This window comes from Benincasa hispida, chromosome 9, assembly GCF_009727055.1.
Source record: "Benincasa hispida cultivar B227 chromosome 9, ASM972705v1, whole genome shotgun sequence".
In the NCBI taxonomy this organism is placed as follows: domain Eukaryota; kingdom Viridiplantae; phylum Streptophyta; class Magnoliopsida; order Cucurbitales; family Cucurbitaceae; genus Benincasa; species Benincasa hispida.
In genome coordinates, this window is record NC_052357.1 from 64,161,578 (window position 1) to 64,187,478 (window position 25,901).

The 25,901-nt window shown below is 32.4% G+C and overlaps 2 protein-coding genes across 3 annotated transcripts; one reads left to right on the plus strand and one right to left on the minus strand.

Annotated features, from left to right (window-relative positions):
• The first annotated feature begins 303 nt into the window (after positions 1–303).
• Positions 304–10,953, plus strand: LOC120087351 (protein arginine N-methyltransferase 1.5). Of its 2 annotated transcripts, none has more exons than XM_039044342.1 (23): positions 304–595; positions 2,016–2,133; positions 2,252–2,361; positions 2,638–2,727; positions 2,826–2,891; positions 3,202–3,281; positions 3,377–3,449; positions 3,536–3,622; positions 3,851–3,932; positions 4,079–4,170; positions 4,355–4,390; positions 4,526–4,594; positions 5,187–5,255; positions 5,431–5,484; positions 5,564–5,638; positions 6,640–6,732; positions 6,816–6,919; positions 7,372–7,420; positions 7,506–7,592; positions 8,463–8,568; positions 8,922–9,009; positions 9,133–9,226; positions 10,572–10,953. In XM_039044342.1, exons 1-23 carry the CDS (start codon positions 458–460, stop codon positions 10,653–10,655), a joined length of 1,944 nt encoding a protein of 647 aa, XP_038900270.1. In that variant the 5' UTR covers positions 304–457; the 3' UTR covers positions 10,656–10,953. The 2 variants fall into 2 exon arrangements, with proteins under 2 accessions (XP_038900270.1, XP_038900269.1); XM_039044341.1 differs by having other exon boundaries at positions 305–595; positions 3,374–3,449.
• Positions 10,954–12,455: 1,502 nt separating this feature from the next.
• On the minus strand, positions 12,456–17,215 carry LOC120084447 (ribosomal RNA small subunit methyltransferase H). The gene is made up of 5 exons (XM_039040227.1): positions 16,604–17,215; positions 15,832–16,068; positions 15,249–15,317; positions 13,927–14,119; positions 12,456–13,061 (listed from the first exon to the last, which is right to left on the minus strand). Exons 1-5 carry the CDS (start codon positions 17,063–17,065, stop codon positions 12,655–12,657), a joined length of 1,368 nt encoding a protein of 455 aa, XP_038896155.1. The 5' UTR covers positions 17,066–17,215; the 3' UTR covers positions 12,456–12,654.
• Positions 17,216–25,901: the final 8,686 nt, after the last annotated feature.

The following is a 25,901-nucleotide window of genomic DNA, read 5'->3' on the forward strand; positions in this document are numbered from 1 at the left end:
GTGAATGCATGCACATTGATGAGAAAATCCATTTCATGATCGGAATTTCAATATTATCCTATTTATTTATTTTCTAAATTTTGATTATTTATGTGATATTTAATATTATATTATATTATATTATATTATTTCAACTTTCGTATTTCCGTGTGCCTGCTACGTTCTTAATTTCACATCTTAGGACATTTTTTCCATTCAGCAGTCGACATGTCGTTTCGGGGGTTCCATGTATATTCTCAACCAATCAAATCAATTGGGCCTTGTCACTCAAAACCCTAGCTTCTTTTATTACAAATATCCCCGCTCTTACTTATGCGCTCCTCAAAGTCTTGATTCAGTCAAACATTCCATCAAAAACCCTATCAAAACCCTTTCTCTCTGTTTCGGCTTCTTCGACCTCAGTGTCTCACTGTCCGAAGCCGAGCGGCACGTTGAAGCAGGGCGCTGTTCTACGAAAATGCCGCTTGGAGATAGAGCTGGTGACAAGAGCGAGTCTCGCTATTGTGGCGTCGAGACTGAATTTGATGACGACGTGCCTCAGCTCCTGCTCTCAAATCTCTCTTCTGCTGGATTTGATTTTGTCGTCGCTCCTCTGGTTTGTATTATTCCACTTTGTTCTCGTTTCATTTCGGTTTTTCCTGCTGGAAATGATGTTCTGACCTTAACTAGCTGAGAAATGACGTTCGACGATTGTTGTATTTCTTTTGCGTTTTGAATGTGTGCTTTTCCTCTTCGTGACCAAGAAGATCGTTATTTGTTTGTTTCATTGAATGAAAATGGAGAACGATTGTTGAATTTCCATTTCGTCGTTGTTTTACACTGTTTCTTGTTATTACGGTGGCTAATTAGCCAGTCACACATCGGCTAAGCAGCTGTATGTTTTGTGTGAATGGTCAGTAAGCTCACCTAGAGCAACGTTGTTTGACAGCCGTTATAGTGAAGGTAGATCGTGTAGTTTCACTTTAAGGCTGTCAAAGTACATGTCTTAAACCATGTAGAAGTGTATGGCTGAACGCACAGTGGTAATCTGCTTCAATAATAAAAGAAGGATAATATATTTGTCACAGTTCATTAGTGGATTGCAAATTATTGTTGTGTTTGATAATTGATGCCATTTCCTTGATTGTTATATTCCTTTACTTCTATTTACTAGAATGACACAGAGTTCGAATCGTCATATAGCTCCGGAACTGTAAAATTTGTCATCTGCATGCCACACCTTAGGTTGTAGATGTTTGGATTTTATAGTATTGTTATATCTATTAGAAAATAATCCAATTATCAATGTAGTTTGTTTGATTCTCCTCATCTGTTATGGTGGCCAATTAGCTAGTCACACATCAGCTCATAGCTGTCTTTTTCTTGTGTGAATGGTCAGTAAGCTCACCTATAACAATATTATTAATGGTCCGTGCAGTGAAGATAGATCATATAATTTTCGCACTTGGGCTGTTAAATACATTTTGACGAATGCTTTTTTAACAAACTCTATTGGGATGACCAGTTAATTTTGTGGATTGTCAAACTTGTAATGTAGTTACGGGACGGCTCGTGAGGATATTTTGATTGAATAATTTCATAAAACTGGAACAATAAAATTTTTCATCTGCATGCCACATCTTAGGCTGTAGATATTTAGATTTTATAGCATTGTTATAACTTTTAGAAAATGATCCATTCATCAATGTAGTTTATTTGATTTTCCTCACCTGTTGAACGTATGGTGGCCAATTAGCTAGTCACACATCAGCTAATAGCTGTCTTTCTTTTTGTGTGAATGGTCAGTAAGCTCACCTATAACAATATTTATTAATGGTCCGTGACTCCATGCAGTGAAGATAGACCATGTAATTTTCACACTTGGGCTGTTACAACATTTTGATGAGTGGTTTTTAACAAATTGTTGGAATGTCTAGTTAATTTTACGGATTGTCAAACTTGTAGAGTAGTGGCTTGTGAGGATATTTTGATTGCATAATTTCATAAAACTGGTATTTGGTTAAATATTGCTTCAGATGGATCCATCCTATCGACCAAGCTTGATGCAGAAAAAAAATGGTGGTTCTGCCGTTCTCCCATTTGCTGGATCGGACTTGGTTTTAAGCCCAGCTCAGTGGAGCAGCCACGTTGTTGGTATTCTCTTTTAATAATTATTCTTCGATTGCCTGATTACATTCTGGTCTATTAACCTTATTGTAGCATAGGGTAGTCATATCTGTAATGTTTTATTTATTCATTTTATATGCCCCAGGAAAAATTAGTTCTTGGATCGACTTAGATTCTGAAGATGATATTCTACGAATTGATTCTGAGACAACTCTAAAGCAAGAGATTGCATGGGCTTCTCATCTCTCTCTGCAGGTGTATATTGTTCTACTTTGACAGTCCAATTGCTTTTCTTACACAATAGTTTACTCCAAGATGAATTTATATGCAGTCATACTCCTCGTACTTATGTTTTATCTTTCAAAGTATATGCCTAGCGGTGTCTTCATCATCTCTTGATCTCCTTTCTTTCTTAACTCTCTCATCTTTGAAGCATTTACTGGTCTGTCAGCTATATAATTTCTCAATGCAGGAGGTGCATTAAAAATAATTAAACTTCCATCTAAACAGTTAAGAGCTGATTTACTGCAGGCATGCCTTCTTCCAGCACCTAAGGGAACATCATATGCTAATTATGCAAGGTGTGTCCATCAGATTTTGCAGGGCCTTAATAATATGCAGGTGATACTCTTAATTATCATTAAATGATCAATACTTTTCTTACTTCTGTATGTTTTTACCAAGGTTTTGAAACTGTTCTAATTGATACTTTTCTAAAGTTGTGGCTCAGGATACCTCTGGTGAAGGTTGATGATGATTCTACAGATGTGAAGTCTGATCATTTGGTAAGTATATTTGAATTATGCTTGCATCTTTCTCGTGATGCCATCTTGATGGGAAAGGGATTTAAATTCGTACAAGATTAGATTCCCTGCTTGGGGATGCAGAGTAGTGTTGAGCACAAAAATCATTGATTTCTGCATTTTCTGACAAGTGATTGATTAAAGGGCAAAAATATCCGCATTTATTTCTTTGATAAAGTATCAGTGTATGGCTATTTGTGATTTTCTCAGGTGGAAAATTATTTTTTCCCTTCCATGCTCGAGTGTTTATGATGTTCATGTAAACATTGCTAATATCAATCTTTTGTGGCAGGTTGATTCTTGGAATTTGTGGAACTCATTTCGTCTACTTTGCGAGCACCACAGTCAGTTATCAATTGCACTTGACGTTTTGTAGGTGCTCAAATTTGTGGTGGATTGTTTTGTTTCATACTTGAGTTACTATTTATCATATGATGTTGAAGTTGCCATTTTCTGATCATTAGAAGTACGTTGCCTTCACCAAATGCGCTTGGACGATGGTTTGGGGAGTCTGTCAGAGCGGCCATATTTAGTACTGATGTAACTATATTGATTATGTTCTCAAGATTGAACCTATACCTTTGATTTCCTGGATTCTGAAGGAGGCATTCGATCTATTTTCTCAGTGTTTCTTGACAAATTCACGGGGATATCCATGCCTGTCGAAGCGGCACCAGAAGTTGATTACGGGACTTTTCAATCATTCCATTCAGGTATCTTCAACCTCTTCCATCGCTACACTATCTGATTTCATTCAATTTAGTTTTCCAAAAACTTCATCTCACTCTCACCTTGCTTTTTGTTAGTATCAATATAGCACTGTTACATCGGTTTGCAACAATCGTGTTACGATGAATAATTGTGTTTTGTTAGTGCAGTATTTTTACATTGGCTCGGCTGCATTGTTTGTTGGCTAACATTGATTCATCTGTCCTCTTCAGGTAGTTTTATCTGGGAAACCATTGCACAATGTTTCAAGGGGATCTGCAGATTCGTCTACTGGTCTGAACAAAAATCCTTCAGGTGGTATCCATTTGTCATTCATTACATGCTTTTGCTGCCTTGCATTTCTCTTTCACCTAGCCGAAGATGAATGTGTGTTGTTAATCATGGTCCATATGGTCTGATAGTTTTGTTTTTTTTTTTGCTTGCTTGCTTCCGACGTTTAGGTGTACAATCTCATCCGTTGAGGTGCTATTTAGATTATATTGCTTTTCTTTACCAGAGAATGGACCCACTTCCTGAGCAAGAACGAATTGAGGTAGCTTCTACTTGCTCTTTTTCAATCCCTCTGTTTCTCTCTTAGACACAAACGAACACTCATACAAAGACTGTCCACATGTTTGTAAATTGTACATCCTCAAGCAAAATTAAATGGTAATTAAGCTTGTTTTCAAATTCCAATTAGTTTCATTCCTTTGACACCCATTTCTCCCACATTTCAGCTGGGATACAGGGACTACTTACAGGCCCCTCTCCAAGTAAGTTTTTCTAGGCATCATAACATGTGCTGTATCATTACTCGTTGCACACTCCTGACATATCTTGTTTATTGTGCCAATTCATGTTAATGTTGTCATTAATTTGTTGCAAATCTTTCTCTGATTTTATTTCAGCCTCTTATGGATAACCTAGAGTCTCAAACTTATGAAACTTTTGAGAAAGATGCAGTCAAATACATTCAGGTATTGCTCCCAACTAATTTCCTTCCTCTCTCTTGTAACCCGCTTGTTATTTATCAGAGTGTCTGTAGTTCATAGAATTTATAATAGATCGGTGTTGCTTGTTTATGCTACTCAATTCTTGTTTTCCTTTGGAGAATTGCGATCTTATAATGACATGGTCCAATCTATTTATCTAAATTTTCATTTTGTTATTATAATCATTACTTTTTACTTGTAATGATGATTGAATTTGGATAATCATGTTGTTTCCTTTCATGGGGCTTTCCATGGGACCTTTTAATGCACATTTTATTCTCTAATTAATATCAAACAAAGCAAACACCTATTATTTATAATATGTTTAAATATATGCACAGCCATAGAATGCTTGTAGTTACCTTGATATGATGATTGGTGAATTGATGTTTTTTATTAGATCTGTTTTCGAGGTCTAGTTTACTATAGGCAGACTTATTAAGGTTATTATTGGCACTTTTCCATTTCTTCTAGTGATTTGAGAGAGAAGTGGTCAATGACTAGGGTTAGATAACAATTAAATTTTTTGTTATTATTATATGTATTTTGTTTTAACTCTTTGCTTAAATTTTGTTAGTACCAACGAGCAATTGTTAAAGCTTTAAAAGATAGGGTGCCAGATGAGAAGGCATCTTCAATAACAACAGTGAGTAGCCTCCAGCTTTTCTGTTTTCACAAAAATTGTAGAAAAGTTCAATAATTTGGTTTTGTCTTACCATTCGTTTTTGTTGAGTTTTGCTTTTAAGAATGAGTTGAGACTTGAAGGTTATGTGTAATCTTTATTTATTTAATTATTTGTTATTATTTTTATTTGTGGAAAGGTATTGATGGTCGTAGGCGCAGGTCGTGGACCTCTTGTTAGGGCTGCATTGCAGGTTCCTTTCCTCACTTGGAGAACTGGATTTCCCTTTAACTTTCTTGTTTCTTATTTTAAACCCTGGTTAATTTGTGTAGGCTGGAGAAGAAACGGGTCGCAAACTGAAAGTTTATGCTGTGGAGAAAAATCCCAATGCAGTTGTCACGCTTCATGTGAGATTCTATACCAGTTCTGTTCATTAATAGGGAAAATTGATAGTAAACGTATGTGCTTGATGTGGTGGTTTATGTACAAGCTTGCTCTTACCAAGTGTTGGCAAATTCTCCCCCCTCTGGTGGAAGGGTAGACTTAACCTTTCTGGGTGAACAACATGTCACTTTGTCACAATTTTGCAGTTCTTATCTGCATTTAAGAATGTTTAGTTTATTAAATGTGACATACACCATTTATTGCAACTTGGCACATTTAAGATAATTGATTGCTTGCTTGTTTTCATTTACATTTTTACATGTTTTGATCTGTTCAGTTATATGAAACAAAGGAGTCACGAGGCCTATTTACTTGTATGTCATTATTTTATTAAGGAACATCAATGAATATATTGAAACAAGGAAATCGTTGCTTGAATAACATTAAGTAGGCGTGAGCAAGTGAACCTTCCGTCAGTGATTACAGCTTTCCCTATCCAATTTGCATTCCTTTAATAAGAGTTTTTCAACCAACGAAGATAGCTTCAGTTAATACTCTTAGAGAGCTAGTACATTAATCATGATCTCGTAAATATATGTTCAGCAACTACTTGGCCTGAAGTCAAAATCCTGACAGATGGAGAATTTTCTTCACACCTATTGGACTCTTGAAAGCTGCCCAACTATCATTCTCGCAAGTCCTAATTAGATTTGAAGAATTACCTCTAGAGTCTGAATACATTTCCATATGAAGGTCTCTTCATCTAGGATCTCTATTAGGCTATGGAATTGGATCTCATTGTGTGGATATCTCTAGGACCACTGATCTTAAGGATGCTCTAAAAATCTATGTTTTCAATCTTCAATTTGTTTCCATTTGATTAACAATGCTCTGGGTTATGATTATCTTTGTGCTTGGTGCTTGGTTGTCGGTTTTCTTTAGCATAATCATCTCTCTTGGATTGGGAAGATGACTTTATGTTTTTTTTATTTTTTATAACCTTTTTTTTTTTTTTCTTTTTCAGAGTTTGGTTAAAATGGAAGGTTGGGAAAAGATTGTTACCATAATTTCTTGCGACATGCGTTACTGGGATGCTTCAGAGCAGGCTGACATTTTGGTACGTAAGTATCTGTTATGATCAATCATTTGTCTCCTGTGCTACACTTGTTAATATCTTCCTCACGTCCACTGTATTTTCAGGTCAGTGAGTTGCTGGGCTCTTTTGGTGACAACGAACTATCTCCTGAGTGTCTTGATGGTGCCCAAAGATTTTTAAAACAGGATGGCATTTCAATACCTTCTTCGTAAGCGATTTTTCTTATTTTTTGTGATTTTGACGGTCATAAACATTAACTGGCTGGCCAGATGTTTAAAACATTATTTCGAATGTTTGCATTGGAGATCTTTGCGGTGATTGTGCTTGCATAGAATAGCAAGAATTTCAGGATATAGTGGTTCCATTTATGAACAACACGTTATTCTATGGTGTTCTTTGTATTCTATGCTCGACTTCTTGGACAACTGATTGTCCTCAAGTAGAATCCCTCTTATGTTTTAACTCAAATGGAACACTAGAGATATAGAATGTTACACTGCACATTATAGACACCAAGTGTCGTATCATAATAGCTTTCAGGTTTCTTTCATAGGTGGGTGGCTAATGGGCCTCACGTTTTAAAATTTTATTTTAGATATCTTTGGATGCTATTTTAGGCCATAACTGTTACTTACAGAGTTGATTGGTGGAATGTGTCAGGTACACGAGTTTCATCCAACCAATTACAGCCTCCAAGCTATACAATGATGTATGTATTACCGTATTAGGTCCAGATGCCATAATTTAATTCTATATAGCGGAGAGTATTAATTTATGGTGGTAATGTTGTGCAGGTTAAGGCACATAAAGATTTGTCCCACTTTGAAACTGCGTATGTTGTCAAACTGCACAATGTGGCAAGACTCTCGCCTCCTCAGCCTGTAAGTACCTCCTCCCATACAACTGTTTTTGTTGCCAGTTTCATGAATTGAAAGTATCACAACCTCTGAATTTGCACGTGTAATGCTGTTGCATTATGTGCATCTAAGTATTATGTGCTTTTCCCCATTACGAGTCAATTGTGTTTGTCGATATAATTAGTTAATATTCCATTCCAAGTATGATTATTAGGATTAAGTGGTAAAAATTTGTCCGTGATTTATCTTAATATTTTATTGGTTAAAATAATATTTTGGTCGTCATCTTTCTAATGTCTCTGTATTATCTAATGTCCAATTTTAGTCTCTATACTTCCAATGAATCTCGAATTTAGTCTCTCAAAGTTAATTTTTTGGGCCAGATGCAAGTATGATGGTGGTTGTTATTACACCCTCAAATTTTCTATTTTAAAAATTGGGCCCTAAAACTTACACCATAGTTGTAGAAATTGTACCTCCAAATGATAAAAATGGAACCCTCATACTTATATAATTATTACAATTTCTATAATCATGTAAGTTTGAGTGTCCAATTTTAACTCTCTTATTAGTTTGAGGGGTTCGATTTTTTCAATTGAAAGTTTGAGGGTGTATTTTTCTCGGTTAAGTAATAACAATATTTTTCTTGTAAGATAATAAATTTTTTTTGAAACAAATCAACCATAATATTTAATATTCATTAGAACTATGAGGACTACAATTGGACATTTGAAAATGCAGGGACTGTAATTAAACTAGCCTCAATCTAGAGATCAAAGTAGTATTTTAATCTATTATACAAAGCTGATTTGATTTACTCGTGGTTCACAATTTTGAATGATATCCAAACTGATTTTGCCCACTGTGGCTCACGTTGCTGCTATTATTGAACAGGCTTTTACCTTTACTCACCCAAACCGGACACCTGAACAAAGCAATCAGCGATATAAGAAGCTCGTATTCGAGATACCGAACGATACCGGTGCAGCCCTAGTTCACGGTATGTAGCAGCAGCTATATTCCCTTTGTATTCTTCATTTAGAAACAAATCTCAATCAATATATTCAGTGAATGAATTCTTTCATGGTTCTACTAAGAACACGTTGCTAAATCTACCAAATTGTTCGGACAATTTTAGACCATTATCTTATTTGAAAGCACAAAAGCCTCGGTAATTTTGCTTGAATCTACCCATTGGCGTTTCATCTTAGAATAACTCTGCTACGATTTTACTTTAGATAATTAGCTAATGAAGAACATGTATGAACTTTTGTAACAATTTCATCATGGAAGCTTTTCAACAATTTCATCTATTTCCATTTTGGCTGATATTTTTGCACTCAACTTGTTAAGGTTTTGCTGGCTATTTTGATGCGATATTATACGACGACGTACATTTGGGCATTGAACCATCAACAGCAACACCAAATATGTTCAGTTGGTATAGTGAATACTTATTTTTGGTCCCATTTATAATATGTTATTATTAGAATTCTTAGTGCACACATTTAATTATCCTCAAATTAAGATTTTATTATTAAATCTTGAATTATTGTTTATCCAGGTTCGCTATATTTTTCCCATTAAGGACTCCAATGTGCGTGCGACCTGGTTCTCCGGTAGAAGTACATTTTTGGCGTTGTTGTAGTCCTAACAAGGTGAGTTTATTCAATGAATTATATATAACATATGATTTTTTTTCCTCTCATGCATTCAATGAATTATATATAACATATGAAATTGATCAAAATTTAAAAACAAATGGCATTGGAGCTTTTAATGTTTTGACGCAAACAAAATTATTCAATGCTTAATTAATACATTTTTGGTCTGTAGGTTTTGGTGCTAGTTTCTATTTAGTTCCTAAGTTTTTAATTGTTACAAATTTAGTCTTCTAAGTTTCAAAATGTCACAATTTTATTCTTGAAATTTGAGATTTGTTTCAATTTGGTTTTCAGATTTTATATTTTAACCTCAATTTTTCATTAGATGATGCTTTGTTTCAATCCATTGAAATCAATTTCTATCAATTAATTAAAAAATTACACAGTGAAATTTTAAATTTAATTTTAAAAATGATAAAATAGTGAAACTTGATTAATTATAATTCTTTTTAACGAATTTTTAATTTATTAATATAAATCAACGACGGAAAGTGAGTATTTAATTAAAAATCGAGGTTAAAAGTGTAAATTTTGGAACATGAGGCCAAATAGAAGCAAAATTTGGAGGATTTTCAAAAATAGATTAATAGATGAAACTATTTGCTCAAAATAACAAAATTTTAATCTTGTTTGATGAAAGTTGATTAATATCTATCAGCGTCTGTTGGTGACAGAAGTGGATAGAGGTCTATCGTTGTTGAAAGTCTATTAATGCTATTAGTGTTTCTTTTGCTATTTTTTTTTATAAATAATTTGACATTTTTTCTCTCTGAAAATTTCTTTTAAAATTCAAATATCAGGGGGCATTTTAAAATCTAGGAACTAAATTAAAATCACATTCAAAACTTAAGAACTAAATCTAGATATTAAATAGAAACTAGATCCAAAATTTAAGAACCAAAAAGATATTTTTCTTAGATTAAATAGTATTTATTTTTGTGTGGAAACTTTATCTCTTGAAATTTATGAGCATGAGTTTATGATGATATTTTACATTTTTTTTGGTCAAAATTTAATGGGTGTATTAGTGAAACTTGACTTGAGAGAAAATTACAACAGTTTAGTTTAGAATTCACTTTGATGATATTGGAAGTTAGATTCTAAATTGGTTTATTGATCTTTTCCTCTAAACATTAAAAAGTTTCTTTTGAAAGAGAGAAAAAAAAAACCTCACTTTCAGCTTTGTCAAATCAATACTTTTTAAAATTCATGAATTAAATTAAAAAAAAAAAAAGTTTTATTCATTGTATAAAAGAAGAATTAATACAAAAAAAAAAAAAAAAGGAACTAGTAACTTACACAAATAGTTAATTAGTGTGAGGTGTGTTGTTGTACACAGGTTTGGTACGAGTGGTGTGTAACATCTCCTTACCAATCTCCGCTACATAACGGTAACGGTCGTTCATATTGGGTCGGCCTATAAAGAAATAGAAAGAAAATACTCGAGTTCTCATCTGTGGCTATGTGGTAATATAGTAATTTCCTCTTTCGAAATACACATATTATAACTCTTTTTTGTGTCCTTTTAGAATGTCGACTCTTTGCCAAATGCAAAATTACGCGTTGCTTGTCTTAGCAGTGCAGAATTGTAGGATGATATGTAGTTTTAATGTAGAATAAGTTTTATATCGACACCTAAGCATGAATGTTTTTCGATCTTACTACTAGATCATTTTTTTAGTGAATGTACATTTATAAAATCACATTTTTCCATTTCTAAAGCTATCTTCCATTACTTTTAGCTGTTTAAATGTATGTTCTTCAAGATTATATGAACTCATTTCCTTAGGAATTTTATAAACTTTTCTTTTGGTAAGTTCTTTTTTTTCCTTGAATTTGAATAATTCTATTTTCAAAATATGACACACAACCTTTTAAAACACCGAACAAATGGCGATCAATAAAAGTGGAACCAATTATTTCCAAATAAATAAAATCAACTTCTAAATCTCTAAAATTCAATTCAATAATTAAATCTAAACTCTCCTTAAATTAAAATTTAGTTTCCAAATCCTTAATGAAGTAAATTTTAAAATTGAACTATCCTTGTACAATAATTCAATTTAACTTCAAATCTCAAAATAACTTCTAAATATTTCAAGATAAAATATTAATTACCTAAAAAATTTGGATGTCACAAAATCTCAAGAATATTTTGTTTTGAGTCTATGAGGCAGAGACATGGATATAGATATACTACTACAATACAAAATACGTCAAATAGTCGATGAAATAGAAAAATGACTTATATTGATTAGAGAAAAAAATATGAAAAATAAATGAAGAACTTCGTTGAATTTTTGAAGATATTCAAACAAGTTATATTTGGTAGATTTTGTGAGAACTTAAATGTAAAGGTACATATTAGATGATTCTAGAGTTTTATCTTTTATTTATTTATTTTCCTTATAAGTTTGAACTCAAATAGTGAGCTTTTTAAGTAATCTGCCTGGTTTTAGATTGAAATATATGCTTATATTTTCTTTTAAAAAAATAAGCACAAAATAGATACGTCAAATCACATATTAAATATGTATTTGAGAAGTATCTAAAAATATCGATATCTGATACATATTTGATACAGATTCTTTGTCTCACATGAAGTATCTCTACTTTAGAGCGATAATATTGATTCTTAAATGTGTTACTTCGATTTTTGATTTGACAAAAACAAAATGGATGATTAAAGTATAAACACTTACATGATGTAAATTAATTCATATTTGGGAGCAATTGGAATTTATTAAATCATTTTTGTCATGTTTAAAATCATTTCAAAATATGCATATAATCACTAAGAATTAATTTTACATTTTAAAATGTAAATTTCATATCATCAATTTTGAATGATTAAAAACATGTTTAAAAATGATTTTGATAATGACACGAGTGACTTCAACTATTTTAGATTCACTTTCAAACATGTCCATAATATACCTGCATAGATTTAAATTAATACAACTAGAAGTGTAAATGGATGATATTTTCCCTAAAGAGTTATTGATTGAAACTTAGGAAATGAGTTTATAAACTACAAACAAAATAATGGGTTATTAAAAGCAGCCTTATTTTTTTTAACTTGTCTAGGTGCTAAAACTTTTTAAGCGAATGTAAAAATAAATGCATTGTTTTTAAAGATGGAATAAACTAAAACCAAAATAGTTCTATACAAACAAAATCCTATTTAAAAAATAAAAAATAAAAATAAAAATGAACAGCAAAATAAAGATGAAACGAAGATCGTATGATCCTCTTCACATTCTTAAATAATAAACAGTTTTGAAAAGAACTGAAACAAAATCCAGATAAAATGAAATTAGCAGTTCATGAAGAGGACATGGAATTATAGCATTGTATATGGTACTAACCTTGCAGTGTGCTCCCAATCATACTTTGTTATAGAATACTTCATTGGTTTTCCATCAGCACATGACATTTTTTTTTTGAATCACCCTGAGCTTAGCACTTCTAGAACGTCGATTCAATCTCTCTTCCTCTTCCGATGGAGTAATCGGTCTTTTCGTGAGGACTGTACCTTTTGAACCAATAACAGTTTGCTTAATCCATCCTTCATTTTCTTCAACAATCTTTGTGATGTCTTCTTCATGTTCATCTCCTTGTGTTTTGGGGTTAATGATGTCCAGAAATGTTTGTTTCACAACCCTATCCTCCAAACTGTGGAAGGAGATGACTGCAAGCCGACCGCCGGGAGCGAGGCAGTCGAAACATGTATACAAGGTGTCTTCTAATACATTCAGTTCATCATTAACAGCAATCCTCAGAGCTTGGAATACCCTGGTTGCTGTCTTTATCCAACCTTGTCTTCCGCCTGTTTCCATTAAATTTTATTATGCATACCAAATTAAGAAAATGATCTTTCAACTTGTTTTCAAGTACTCAGATAATTTAGGCTCTATTCGGTAATTATTTGTTTTTCAAAAATTAAATTTATAAACCCCACTTCCATCTATTAGTTTATATGTTTTGTTGTCTACATTCAAAGAGCGTAAAGCCAAAATTTGAAAAAGTAGTTTTCAAAAATTTGTTTTTGTTTTTGTCAATTGACCGAAGAATCCAAAATGTCTACGACAGAAATATAAATCAACCAATAAAAAATTGAGAGAAAACAAAAACGATTATCAAAAAGCTAGAACCAAATGATTACTAAACAATGATTTAATGATGCACTAGCCAAATAAATTTTAATGAACAAATTTCAATAAATAAATAATCTCAGTCGTCCGACCCTATTAGTTAACGATTTTGTTTTTTGTTTTTAATTTTTGAAATTCAGGCTTGTTCCCTGCCCATTTTCCTAATATAATTTTCATCGGTCTCGAAGAAACACTTGAATTCCTAGATAAATGCTAAAAACAAAAAGTTTTTAAAAACTATTTGTTTAGTTTTCACATCTTAACATGGTTTTTGAAAACATGGGAACAAAACATATGAAAACTAATACAGTGTTGAAAAGCGTAATTTTCAAAAACAAAAAATCAAAAAATTATCAGCGGGTTTCAATTCTGTGGATGATATGATATGAAATAAAAAAAAAATACGGAGAAAAAGAAAGTGCTTATAATCAATAGGAGAGACAATCATGATGATATCACATGGAACATAATAAACAAAGATGGATGTGGTTCAGATCAAAAGCAAAAAAGATGAATTTAAAATCAAGGAGCAGTGGTTACCTTTTAACCCTAGAGTGGATTTCCGGATAAGATCAACTAATTCAGCGGTCGAATGCAACCCACCCTGTGATCGAGCTTTTACGATTTTATTCTGGAGAGAATACCAGTTGCTTTCTTCTCCATAAACCCGTAATATACGGCCCACTTCTATTTCCGGCCAACTGTTTAAAATGTCCTCTGCTTTTAGACTTGCCTGCCATAAACCTGTTTCAATCAGTAGGGAAGCCACATAAATAATTAACCCATAAATTTCTGCATTAAACCTATAAATCTTTCAACTGGGTGAAGAAATTTCAATAACGTTACTAATAGATCAAAATTAAGTTGTTTTTAAATATAAGTTATAATATCATTTTAGTTCGTGTACTAAATCTTAAATTTAATCCCTAATTGTTAACTTTTATCGAAATTGATTATCAAGTAAGAAAATACAATATGTGAATATGCTTCAAAAATTTATAGGGAAAATGGTGATAGATGATAAAAAGTTTGTGAAAAAATCAACAATAATAAACTATCAGTAAGGACTAAATTTAAAAATTTTGTTGAAAGTACATAAACTGATATGAAATAATTTGGAATTTCCAAAGTACTTGGACCAAAATTATATGGTCCTTTTTCCTTTTTCATTTATGGCTTCTTTCCCCTTCTTTTTGAGAATGGGTGGTGGCCTGGTAACAGTATGGAGAACGTTTCATTCAGCTATGAAGAGAGAACAGAGGACAATATACGAAAGGAAGTCAGTAATCTGCAGGGGGTCTAACAGACAGTTATATAATCATTCTTTGGAATCTTATCCAACAAAAGGGGAAAAAAAAGGACATTCTTTGGTAACTCAATCTAGCATAGAAATACATGTGTAACAGAAAAAACAACTTTTAGAGACTATTTGGGGAGTCTAAATGTAATCAAGATTATTGAGAATCTGAAAGATATTGGAATGTATGAGGAATCAAGGGCGAAATGGAAATGGAATCGTGAAGCGTGAAAACAGTGGAAAAGAGGGTTGGGTTAAAAACAGTGGAACGTAAGGAGTTTGGTAGTATAATTTGGGCCCTATATACTCAATCCAAATATAAGTTTTAGATTGCATTACATTACAAATCCATTCCATTACAGTCCCCCAAATAGCCCCTTAATACAGCATGTGTTTTCCCATCATCAAGAGTGAAATCAAATAATCAGTTTAGCAACTATGAAGGAAAAGGGAAGAGAACAGCTCATAGTTGCTTTGGTTAATTAAGAGCTCATCAAACGTAAACAATTGAATAGTTAGAAACAGATTCAGACGTTATTTACTAATTCATTAAAGTAGTTTGTACCTGAGGATCCATTCGCATATCAAGAGGTCCATCACCAAGGACCCCAAATCCTCTTTCAGGATCGTCCACCTAAGCAGACAGGAAAAATGCCAAATTTCAGGCTGTTAAAAAGTTACATTGTGTATGAGAAATTAAACGACATAACTGACAGCATGAAAAAAAGAGGTGTGAGATATAAGCTATGTCTGTCCATGAGATGAATCAATAGGGCATCTATAGCATTACGGCCACGGGATTGAGAATCATAGAAACATAACTTTGTTAAATGTTATCATGATTTTCCCTGTAAAGAAAATGGACCATACCACTCATCACTTTGGACCCCAACAGTAATAATAAATAACGGCACCTGATTATTTCTCTATGTTTGTCATAGCTGTCAAGAATATTACTTGTCTACTATTAATAGAAATCTTATGATCTTCTCCTAACTAGTGTGCAGTACCCTTATACTGTATTGTTATGTTGAGCATTCTATTTTTGCCTTGTATTTCATTAGTACCTTAAATGGATTAACATACAGTTTACTCTCTCCTTCACTGAGTTGAGTATTTTAAATATTAATGGATTTCCTTTCACAAACCTGCATGGATGACATTCCCAAATCCATCAAAATTCCATCAACTCCAGGATCTAAAGGTTTCTCATCTGAATCAGCCAGTAGTGATTTCACATATTTAAAGTTCTTCAGAACTATATATGCTTTCAAATCAGAATCCTCACTGAATAAAGCACTAATCCGATCTTGAGCCTTGTCTAGTGCAATTGGATCGACATCCATTCCCATGTAAAATTTTAACTCTGCATGAGCTTGAATTATCTGTTTTCCAGGACACAAAATCAGAATTGGACATCATGAAAAAGAAAACTCGACTCGAACAGAAAATCGCAAGAGAGCTGTATTATCAACACCACGTCATGTGCCAAAAGTCACACTCATTCCACATTTTCATGCAACAACATCAAATGAAAGACTAGACACGAGTTAATCCACAATTCCTCTTTCGAAACAAGAGAATAGAAATAATCACATAGATAAGATCAATCGCTTGAATAGCCACATGTAGCTCCATATAGAACACAATATAGAATTCAATATTCAAATCAGCACATAATATACTGCTCACTGATCAAAGTTTTCGATTGAAGATTGGATGAGCATCTAGTCCGGCTGTAGATACACACAAATAATAATATAATTCGAAAATTTGACGAGCAGGCACAGAACTACTTCAAGAACTATAGTCATAATAAAACATTTTAGAACAATAATTGAAAACATAAAAAAAATGCACCGAATCAATCATTAACGATGAATAAAACAAGAAGGAAAACATATTAAGATAGAGACTAACCGCTGAGGAATGCCCACCGGCACCGACGGTGCAATCTACAAAGGAGCGTAGCGGCCTTCCAGATGAACCAGAGAATACGTCCAATACTTCCGCAAGCATCACCGGGATGTGAGCCGCGGTGTCGCCCACCTGGATAGCGTTCTCATCAAACTTCTTAGTGGACCGAGTCCTCCTTTTCTCCTTCACCAAAGCTAACTTCGAAGATAAAGAAGAAGATTCCGATGATTTCGAAACGGAGGTACTCGCCTTGAGATTCTTCGAATTCTTCTTCTTCTCCTTCTTTGCCTTGTTCTTAACATCAGCAGCGGTAGCAATGGAACAGCAGCGGAAAATTCTCACCGGCGGAGTAGTACAGGTGAATAAAGAATGCTGAAAACGGAGAGATTGCGACGGAGAATAAGAAAACAACGAGAACTTCGCCATTGATGATCTAAATGCCATTTCCCACAGCTCCGATTGCATCAGAAGAACAGAGAATGAGATTGTTGAATCTGTAAAGTGGTGAAATCCTGAAGCTCGAATGGAGAATTCTTCGGCATTGTCTGAAAATGGAGGGAAATTGGGAAATTCACATTTCTGAGCCCTAATTGCCCGATTCGACAGACTTATGACTTATCGTCATTTTATCCCCGCCAAAATAAAAGTAGTAATAATAAAATAAATTTATTTATTTATCCTTAAAAAATTAGATAGTAATTGAAATAAAAATAAGATATAAATCTCATTTTCGTTCCTTAACCTTGAATAACTTTTTGTTTTGGTATTTAACTTTTAAAAATATATGTTTTATTCTTTGAACTTTGAATATTATTTTATTTTGATCCCTAAACTTTTAAATTTTAGTCTTCGAACTTTTATTTTGGTACATGCTATGTTAAGATTTGATTAACTCTTTAACAAATGGTGAGGTGATTTGTATTTTTTTATATGGCTACCAAATAGATTAGCTACATTAAAAAAATTTAGAGATTCGATTTTGAACAATATGACAAAGTGGGAGAATTTAAAAAATATTCTTAGTTCAAAATTTTGGTCCTTTGGCATTTTGGCTTGTTGGTCGCTTGTTGGTTGTTGACATTTTATTTCATCTTCATCTTGCTCAATACATTTAGAGCATAGTCTGTTAGCATAAATTCTTAATATCTATATTGAATAGATAAATCCTATGATCATTCATGCCAAGTTGTCAAGAATAATTATATACCGGATTCCATTGAGAAACTAATGATAGCTTCAAGATGATGATAGATAACTATGGTCTTCCTCGACCAAAACTCTGAATGCCCTTAGTGGATCTCTCTCTAGATGGGATTAAAGAAAGATCGAGGGCTTATTGTTTTGGTATATTGGGGACCATAGCCCTAAGGTCTCTTTATATACTAGTTTAATTATGGTTTCCATTAAACCCTAATTAACTAGAAATAGGCTTTTACCCATTAAGTCCATTAGGAATTTAGGGTCTTGATTAATTATATCACATAATAGGGCCCAATCTAGTAAAATAACCCAATGTGATAAATTATTAATCCATATACATAGCTCATACTTTAATTAAACATATTATTTAAATATGTCTAACAATCTCCCACTTGGGCTATGTCTATGTACCTGATATAATTAAATCACATAAACCTTAAGTGCGCATAAACAAGTTATTTCAATAATAGAATTCCCTTTTAGTTCAATCTGGTCCTTCTCCTGTATTAGCACGGAATCAAGGCGACTTTCGTCACTACCCTTGTAACTAAACCTTCCTTGATCACCAATTCCAATACATTCAATGACATAGATCAAATATGGATGGATAGCATAGAAACTACATGCAAAGTGATCTAAATCATGCCCGTTTCCAACTGGTCCAAATTCCTTAATGAGATCATACTAAAAAACTTTATGCTAAACTGCATGCATGGATAAACGAGTTCAGATAATAAAATATAAATCATCAACTTTATTCTATATAGAAAATAAACAAAATAAGGTCAAAGAACATCCTCAATAACAAACTCCCACTAAACCATGGAATCAGAAAAGTGACTAACACCCATGTGAGCAACATGCTCATGAAAAACTTTAGGTGGTAAACCTTTTGTCAATGGATCTGCTACCATAGAGTTTGTTCCTATATGTTCTATCGAAATTTGACCATTTTGAATTCTTTCTTTAACAACCAGAAACTTCACGTCTACATGTTTTGACTTCGTATTGCTTCTGTTGTTGTTGGAATACATCACTGCCGACTTATTGTCACAAATTAATTTTAGTGGTCTTTCTATGCCAACCACTATCTGCAGCCCAGTGACAAAATTTCACCAAGATCCTTCATCTCAACATTTCTTTTGAGAAATCTCTTAGTGTCACGTAATAAACCTGCATCATTACTAGCTATGAGTATGTCATCGATATATAACACCATGAAGATTGATTTACTCCTACTGAACTTGTGATATACACAATCTTCCACGATGTCCACCTCAAAACCAAATGAGGTTATCACTTCATGGAATTTGTGATACCATTGATGAGAGGCTTGCTTGAGACCGTAGATGGATTTATTTAATTTGCACACCATAGACTTTGAATTACCAAACACAAAGTTTTTTGGTTACACCATATAAAACGTAACGCAGTTTTTACATCCATCTGATGTAGCTCTAAATCAAAGTGAGTTACCAGTGCCATGATTACCCTAAAAGAGTCTTTCAATGAAACCGGAGAGAAAGTCTCTTTGTAATCAATGCCTTCCTTTTGAGTAAAATCTTTTGCAACAAGACAAGCCTTATATCTTTTGATATTGCCATGTGAATCCCTTTTGGTTTTAAATATCTATTGACAGCCTATGGGTTTCACTCTTGTTGGCAGTTCGACAAGTTCCCAAACGTCATTGTCTTTCATGGATTTTATTTCCTCTTTCGTAGCACTTATCCATTTTTTAGAGTTAGAACTTTGTAAAGCTTGTTGGAAGTTGATTGGATCATCTTCCATTACGCCTACATCATCCTGATGTTCTTGAAGAAACACAATATCATATGGAATTGCACTTCTTCTCTCTCTATTAGATATTCTTAATGGCACTTATTGAGGTTGTTGAGTTTGAACTTCTGGTTTAACAACGGGGACTTCAATGTTGTCTTATTCTATAATTGGTTTAATAATGAAGTCAGGAATTGAAGCCTGAACATCATTTATAATCACATGAGGAAAAGAAACCAATTCCTCTTCAAAGACAACTTTCCTTATGTTATCTTCCCCCCAAACTCAACATCCTCAAGGAATCTAGCATTTCCTGTCTTAAACAATGATCTAGAAGTGGGATCATAAAACTTGAAACCCCGAAAGTGCTCAGAATAACCAACAAAATAGCAGCTAATAGTTCTTGAGTCCAATTTTCTTTCATTAGGCCTATAAAGCCGTGCCTCAGCTAGACAACTCCAGATGTGAAAATGCCTAATACTAGGCTTCTTTCCTGTCCACAGCTCATAAAGGGGTTTTAACTACTGTTTTACTAGGTACCTTATTAAGGATATATGCTGCAGTCTTTAGTGCCTCACCCCAGAGGGATTCTGGTAGATAAGAATGACTAATCATACTTCTTACCATATCCTTAAGTGTTCTATTTCGCCTCTCCGCTACACCATTCATGTTGAATTTTCCCGACATAGTGTATTGCGGGACGATTCCACATTCCTCTAGGTATTTAACAAAGGGCCCTAGACGTTGTTCACCTGATCCATCATATCTACCGTAATATTCACCACCACGGTCAAATTTGACAACCTTAATTTTCTTTCCAAGTTGAAGTTCGACTTTAGCTTTCAAAGACTTGAAAACGTCCAAGGATTTAGACTTCTCATGAATTAAATATAGGTACCCATATCTTGAATAGTCATCTATGAACGTAATAAAATATTGTTTTCCATTCCAAGAGGTCGTAGGGAATGGACCACAAATGTCTGTATGTATTAGTTCTAAAATGTTTGAGCATCTGTTGGCACCTAATTTTCTTATGTTTGTCTGTTTCCCTTAATACATTCCACACAAACGTTGAAGTTACTTAAATCAAAGGAATCAAGAATTCCATCTGACACAAGTCTCTGAATTCTCTGTTTAGAGATGTGACCTAAACGCTTGTGCCATAACATAGTAGAATTCTCATTTAATTTACGCTTTGTACCACATGAATTAGATAACAGGATCTTGTTAAATGAAGCAAAATAATCAAGCATATATAGATTATCAATTAAAGAACCGGTACCAATAAGCTTAGAATCTTGAAAAATACTAACTTTATTATTTCCAAAAGAACAAGAAAAACCAAATTTGTCCAAACTGGGAATAGAAACTAGATTCTGTCTAAATGACGGTACAACAAAAGTCTCATTCAGATCCAAATAACAACCAGTTTTTAAAAGTAATCTAAAATTTCCAATAGCTTCAACTGGAACTGCTTTGCCATCGCCCACATAGATGCATCTTTCAGCATCATTTGGCGGCCGACTCCACAGGCAACCCTGCATTGATATACTTATGTGAGTAGTAGCATCAGAATCTACCCACCAAGTATTTGTAGGTACAAAAGCTAAATTAACTCCAGAACAAACCAAAGTAAGAAGTTTACCATTCTTTACACGCCACTTGGCGTACTTTGGACAATATTTTTTGAAGTGATCTTTCCTCTTGCAGAAAAAACAAGGATTTTCAGTAGCTTGTTTCTTGTTTTTATTCTGCTAAGATGTCCCTTCTGCAACATCCACAAATTTCCTTTTCTTCTTATCACGAGAGCATGTTGCCAAATGAGCACTTTCTGTCATTTCTCTCTTAATCCTATCTTCTTCTTACATACACTGTGAGATGAACTCATTAATACTTCATTTATCCTTCTGAGTATTATAGCTTATCTTAAACTGAGTGAATTGTGCAGGAAGAGAGATAAGTACGAGATGCACGAGTAAATTTTCATTTATCTCGATATCAAGTGCCTTTAATTTACCTGCGAGATTGGACATTTCTATAATGTACTCCCTTATGTTTCCATTGCCCTTATATCTCATAGAAGTTAAAGAAATCAAAAGACTACTTGCTTCTCTTTTCTTATTTTTAGCAAAATATTTCTCAATTTGAGCAAGGAACTTATTGGCATTTTCACTTTCCGTGATAGGGCCCAAAAAAGACTCCGAAATGGAGTGCCTAATGATAATCAGACACATGCGATTTGACCGTTTTCACTTCTCTATATTAGTCATATTTGGTTGTTCCTCAGTAGAAGTAGGTTTATCGGTCCTTAATGCAAGGTCCAAATCCATGCACCCGAGAAGTATCTCTAGGCTTTCCTTCCAAATCTTGAAGTTCGATCCATTCAACTTAAGGATTGAACTCAGATTTCCAGATATTTGAGTAATACTAACTGAAACAATAAACAACAAAACATATGCTCACAATTAAAATATAACAAAATAATTTCACATATGTGGTGGGCCCTTTTAACAAGATACCTAACACAACATTGATGTCCAGCCTTTGGGCAAAAACACCAACTGTAAATGGTACTCTCAACGTAGTAATCAAAATACTAACAATTAACTCTGTCAAAAAATAGCCTTTCTTTGGACTGACTATTTTTCACATGAGCAATCATTATAATTGTCACATACTCATTACCACATGCATACCACAATTTGGTCAAATAATTATCTTCCTTTGAGCCGATAATTATCCGCATAAATTCATGAATATGCACATCTTATATTTTAGAATTAAATTAATCTAGATAACAGATACTACTTTGGTAACATATTATTTTGACCAATTCAATCGAAAATATAAGACACAATAATATAATAATATTATTATACAAAAATAAAGGAGAAAGAACACCAAATAGTCTTTACCAATATTCACTTAATAATTGCATACACATAATACAATCAAAGCAACATAAACATGTGAATATCGCCAAATATCATCAATCAAATTTAAATTTAGTCTACAACACGATCAATTACTTTTGAATCCACAACATGATTAATCAAATTTAACTTAAATTCATAATATGATTAATCAAATTTAACTTAAATTTACAATATCAACAATCAAATTTAAACTTAAATTTACAAGTGATCGATCAATTTTAAGCTTAAATGCACAAAATTCTCAATTAAAATTGAGATTTAAAAAGAAGATTATCAATTAAAAAAAAAACTTGATTTTAACCCATGAGAGTCATCTGTTAAGGAAGAAAGAAAAAGAAAGAAAAACCAAAACTAAAACTAAAACATAATGAATTCAAGCCAACAGTGTGTCGCTTGCATCCTCGAATGGGTACGACCAATTCCTTCACGTTGGCGACCCAATTCCCTCACGCCGACAAGACGGATTCCATTGGAAATACGGCAAGAAAATAATCAAAATCCTACGGCCAACAAAAATTGTAATGTCGAAGACCTTTGACTGTATGAACGAATTGCTTTCTTTAATCAACTATAAATAAATCAAAATTGAATCACAATATCATTACGAACATATACCAACAATTTAACATGAAATTCATGCTCTGATACCACTTGTTAGCATAAATTCTTAATATCTATATTGAATAGATAAACCCTAGGATCATTCATGTCAAATTGTCAATAATAATTACATACCGGATTCCATTGAGAAACTAATGATAGCTTCAAGATGATGATAGATACCTATGGTCTTCCTCAACCAAAACTTTGAATGCCTTAGTGAGATCTCTCTCTAGATGGGATTCAAGAAAGACCGATTGCTTATTGTTTTGGTATATTGGGGACCATAGCCCTAAGGTCTTTTTATATACTAGTTCAATTAGGGTTCTAAGTCCATACTCAATTAGGAATCTAGGGTCTTAATTAATTAGATCACATAATAGGGCTCAATCTAATAAAATAACCCAATGTGATAAATTATTAATCCACATACATAGTCCATACTTTAATTAAACATATTATTATTTAAATATGTCGAACATAGTCACCTAAAAATACAAGCTCCCTCGTGTTTTTGTTGAAGAGCTAACATAATTTTAATAGTAAGGATAAGAATAAACACTTTTTAAAAGTTTATGAACTAAAACAAATATTTTAAAAAAATTTAGAGATCAAAACAGAATAAGATTCAAAATCTAGAAATTAAAATAAGATTTAAACTTAAAAATAATTATAAAAAAAAATATTTATCCTTGAGAGAATGTGTTTGATGTGGAAATGTTGAAAATGTTCTTTTGAAGGTTTCTACTACAAATTTGTTTTGTTTGTTATTATAAATCACGACTGTAAAATACTATTAACTAATAATTTAAAATAATGGTTGCTGAAATGAGTGGAGGTGGTTGATGGAGTGGACCGTTAGTGGTGGTGGTTGGAGGTCACAGTGGTGATGCTAGCAACTGGAGTTTATGGGAATTGGCGGATGATGGTGGCCAGAGGTGATGCCTAGAAATGATCTCTAGAGGTGGTCATCGAAGTTACCCAATGGTAGCGGTGGTCGCTACAAGAAATGAAGTAGATAATCGGGCGTATGGTAATTTTAAAATTTATACAAGTTAAGAAGAGATTAACTATTAAAAGTCAAATTTTCTAAAAGTTGATTTCAAGTATTTATTTTGGACCAACTTATGCTATAAACTTATTTTTCAAAATCTAATACAAGCAGTTGCCAATTACTTGATTTTTTTTCTTTCTAAAATGACTTATTTTTTAAAATTAAACACTTGAAAATATAGTCTAGACACACCTGCAATGTTCGATTTCATATTTTTAAATACATTCATATTGTCATGATTTTAAATGAAAAAAATTATTTTAACAATTAAGTTGCTAACCATATTAAAAGGTTTCAATGCTTATTTAGTAACCTGGCTGTTTATCGTTTTTAATAATAATTATAATAAATTAAATTAAATCGTTCAAAATAAAATGTTTATAACTAGTTTTTTTTTTTTAAAAAAAAAAAATGTAAGAGAATTGTGCACACGTTTTTTACCCGACCAATTCAACTTTCTTGCTTTTATTTATTTTTTTTTTTTTTTCAAAACCTAGATAATTTATTGTTATGGACTAATTATAAAATACATAATAAATATCAATAAATATAATATCGAAATTATGGATGTTTCGTTTTTAAGACTAATTTTCATATAAATTTTCATATTTTTAATTAAAATTTTCGAAAACATAAGATTACCAAACATCATTCTAAATGATTTTTTTTTTTTAAAAAACGAAGGAACAGACATGTATAATATTTTAAGTGATTTTATTTTAGTACATTAAGTAAAAAGATTTAAACTTTATGACTTCTCGATTAATATTACAGTCTTATTTTAGTTGAATTATGCTTAAATTGGCAATTGATTTTAAATTTGATACTCCCCTTTTTATAATTTGTTCATTTTACCATATTGTACCAATAAGTCTCACTCAATCAAATCAATTCATACATTTTAAGCTGAAATTTTTTCATGGTAAGTTAACGTGGAATTGTTTTGTCCATATATTTTTTAGAAGAGGCGTCACGTATATATTTCTGACTTTCTGTATTATCTTCATTTATTGCACGATTGTCATGGTAGATCATTTAAGAACAATATGAGACCTACATAATAAATTAATATATCATTTAATCACATGATAAATTATGAATAAAAATAGTGGGTATTACGATATTACTAGAAATTTTATCGATAATTGTTTAACGAGTTCAGAATTAATCTTCACAAATTAAAGGACTGTATAAGTAAATTAAATTTATAATAATATAATTAATTATTACAGTTGGTGGGTTATAATAATATTTGATTGGAGTATAGACTATTTTAGTCTCGATTAGAATGATATATGTCTTAATTGCAAAGTTTGTTTTTAGATAGTAAACAATAAACATGGTAAAAAAAGGGAATTAATGTTATCAAGATCCAAACCAATTTTTTAAAAATCAGTAATTAATGCACATTAGCTAACTATCAGTTTTCTATTTTTAAAATTCATATTTATGAATATTAATTCTATCTCTAAGTTTCTTTTTAATCTAATTTCATCTCAACGTTTTTCTTTTATCGAAGGTTCTTAAAATTCAAACTAAATTTTGAAAATGAAAAACTAGTTTAAAGTTGTTTTATACCGACTCGAATGCCTTTTTAGAAATATGAAAATAATTGTAATTAAATTGTGTAAAAATAATTACAAACCGCAATTTGATTTTTTTTTTCAAGTGTGTTTTGAATACATTCTTAAGTGTTTAATTTAAAAAATATTTTTTAAAAAAAAATTGAAGTATT